General features: G+C 39.0%; 1 protein-coding gene across 1 annotated transcript; it reads right to left on the minus strand. All coding sequences in view use genetic code 11, as the record gives it.

Annotated features, from left to right (window-relative positions):
* Window positions 1–347: 347 nt before the first annotated feature.
* EGR_10166 (hypothetical protein) lies at window positions 348–1,491 on the minus strand (the record flags this gene model as incomplete). Its single annotated transcript, XM_024499415.1, has 2 exons — window positions 348–1,153; window positions 1,317–1,491. The coding sequence occupies 2 exons, from the start codon at window positions 1,489–1,491 to the stop codon at window positions 348–350; spliced, it is 981 nt and encodes a 326-aa protein (XP_024346178.1).
* Window positions 1,492–2,019: the final 528 nt, after the last annotated feature.

Genomic DNA, 2,019 nt, shown 5'->3' on the forward strand with positions numbered 1-2,019 from the left:
TATACGTGGGCCAGATATATATGATTCATTTGCTAAGATGGACATGAACTGGATTCGAAAAAAGACCAAAGTAATGACTATGGTTTCCCTTGTGGGAAAGAAAAAAGGATAGGGCATGAGGGTAGATTTCTCTCATAGACTTGTTAATGCCTTCCCAAAAAAGGCAAAACTCAGATAAATGAAAAAAATTCACTAGTTTATGCTATCCATACTTTCATCCAAACAATCAAATCGGTAAAATGAATAGTAGGCATAACGAAATTTTGAGAATAAAGGTAGATACTAAAATTATTATGTGCGGCCTTGAATAAACTTTCTTTGTCAGCTTCATCGACATCACATCCTTATTAAAAGTTCTTCTCCTTGTCGACACTGGCATTCTCAGCCTCATCATTTTCATTCCCGCTTTTGTTCTCGTTATTATCGTCAGCATTATCACTGCTGATATTATCCTTAACAATGGTACCTTCCAAATCCTCCATGTTTTCCTGGTCTTCTTCAACATCCTCTTTGTCATCTTCATCGTCGTCTTCGATATTATCAAAATCGATGTCATCATAAATATCATGTCCTTCCCCATCCTTCACTTCCTTATTATCCTCGTTAAAAGCCGATTTTCTCTTTGGATCATAATACCCATTGTCAACTTCATTTGCTTCATAATCAAGCTCTTCGCTATCATCATCGTCCCGTAAAACACCATTGCAACCATAAAAAACATCAGCACATTTACTTCGTTTTCCATGGATTGAAACATACTGTTGTAAAATGCGGATTTTTTTGTCTTCGCTAACGTCACTACTACCTTCTTTCTTTGACCCATCATCAAAATCACTCTCTTCAATGAATTCGTCCACTTTCTCATTATGCGTTGGGTTCAGAGTTTTGTTTGCTGACTCGACTGCAACGGCGCTAATGGGGTCAGGTAGTTCCTCTTTCCCCACCTCTTCCCCCTCCTTTTTAGCATCTTTTAGCGAGGCCGACTTAATCGTTGTGCCGATCTTTGATTTCATGTAAATAGTTGAAGCGTTTGAGAAAAACTTTGGTCCGGCAATGGTTCTACTCTCCACGTTTAGGAAAGCAAGGTTTAAAAGCGCTGCGAGAATGAGGACAGAACGAGCTGCCATGGTAGGAAAGAAAGTCACAATGAAAGCTAAGGGGCCAAAAGGAAGCTGCAAGACCTATATAAAGTTTATGGCCTTAGCCGAGGTCCAATCAGGTTCGCATTGAGCAGTCAGTGTGCTTAGCCCACATGTGTACATGCAGAGCGGCTTAGAGAGGCACTGAAACTTATCGTGAGTTAGACGAAGAGAGACAAAGTGCTGAGAAATTGGTGTCATTTTGATGTGGAAATAATGAAACTTTGTATAACTTTGATGTTAAATTTTCAAGAGGTGAAAAACGGAATACGTTCATTAGTAAGAGATTATAACACGTGTGAAACATTCGATTCTCTTTAAAGAATGTTTCATCTAGGATCCCCTCTGTCATAATATCGTTCAACTAGCGACATTCCCATCGGAATGGAGGTGGTGGAATCTCTTTCGAATACACTGTGGCTTTGTAAAATAAGTGTCACCTTGAAGGATAAAGTGTATTTGAAATGAGAGTTCAGTAGGAAAGTCCAACACTTTTAAGAAGGCATTTTGGCGTGAAAGCAAATGCTGAGCATTATGACAATACAAGTGGGGGTCGGATTAAATCAGAACTTTTGATTTTACAAAGAAAGGCGCATATTTTAAAAGAATAGTACTACATTTATTTGTAGACCCAGGCCTTTGACATGATTATGCGCTTATTTTAGCCTTTTGCTAATATCGTCGAGACGTCTTTAGTCTGGAAAGTTTTGCCATTGCAACTTGATCGTCCTGACACAGTCTTTCTGGGTTAGGGCTCAGCACGCTCCAGCAGAAAGATTATTTTTTAGGTCTACGAAGTACCTATTTGATGGTGTTTCATTCGAGACCAAAAGTTACAATAAATAGCGTAAGATGGGGCCAGAAAGTTACCAAGAAGCAA

The sequence above is a fragment of the Echinococcus granulosus genome (genome assembly GCF_000524195.1).
Source record: "Echinococcus granulosus chromosome Unknown EG_S00195, whole genome shotgun sequence".
Classification (NCBI taxonomy): domain Eukaryota; kingdom Metazoa; phylum Platyhelminthes; class Cestoda; order Cyclophyllidea; family Taeniidae; genus Echinococcus; species Echinococcus granulosus.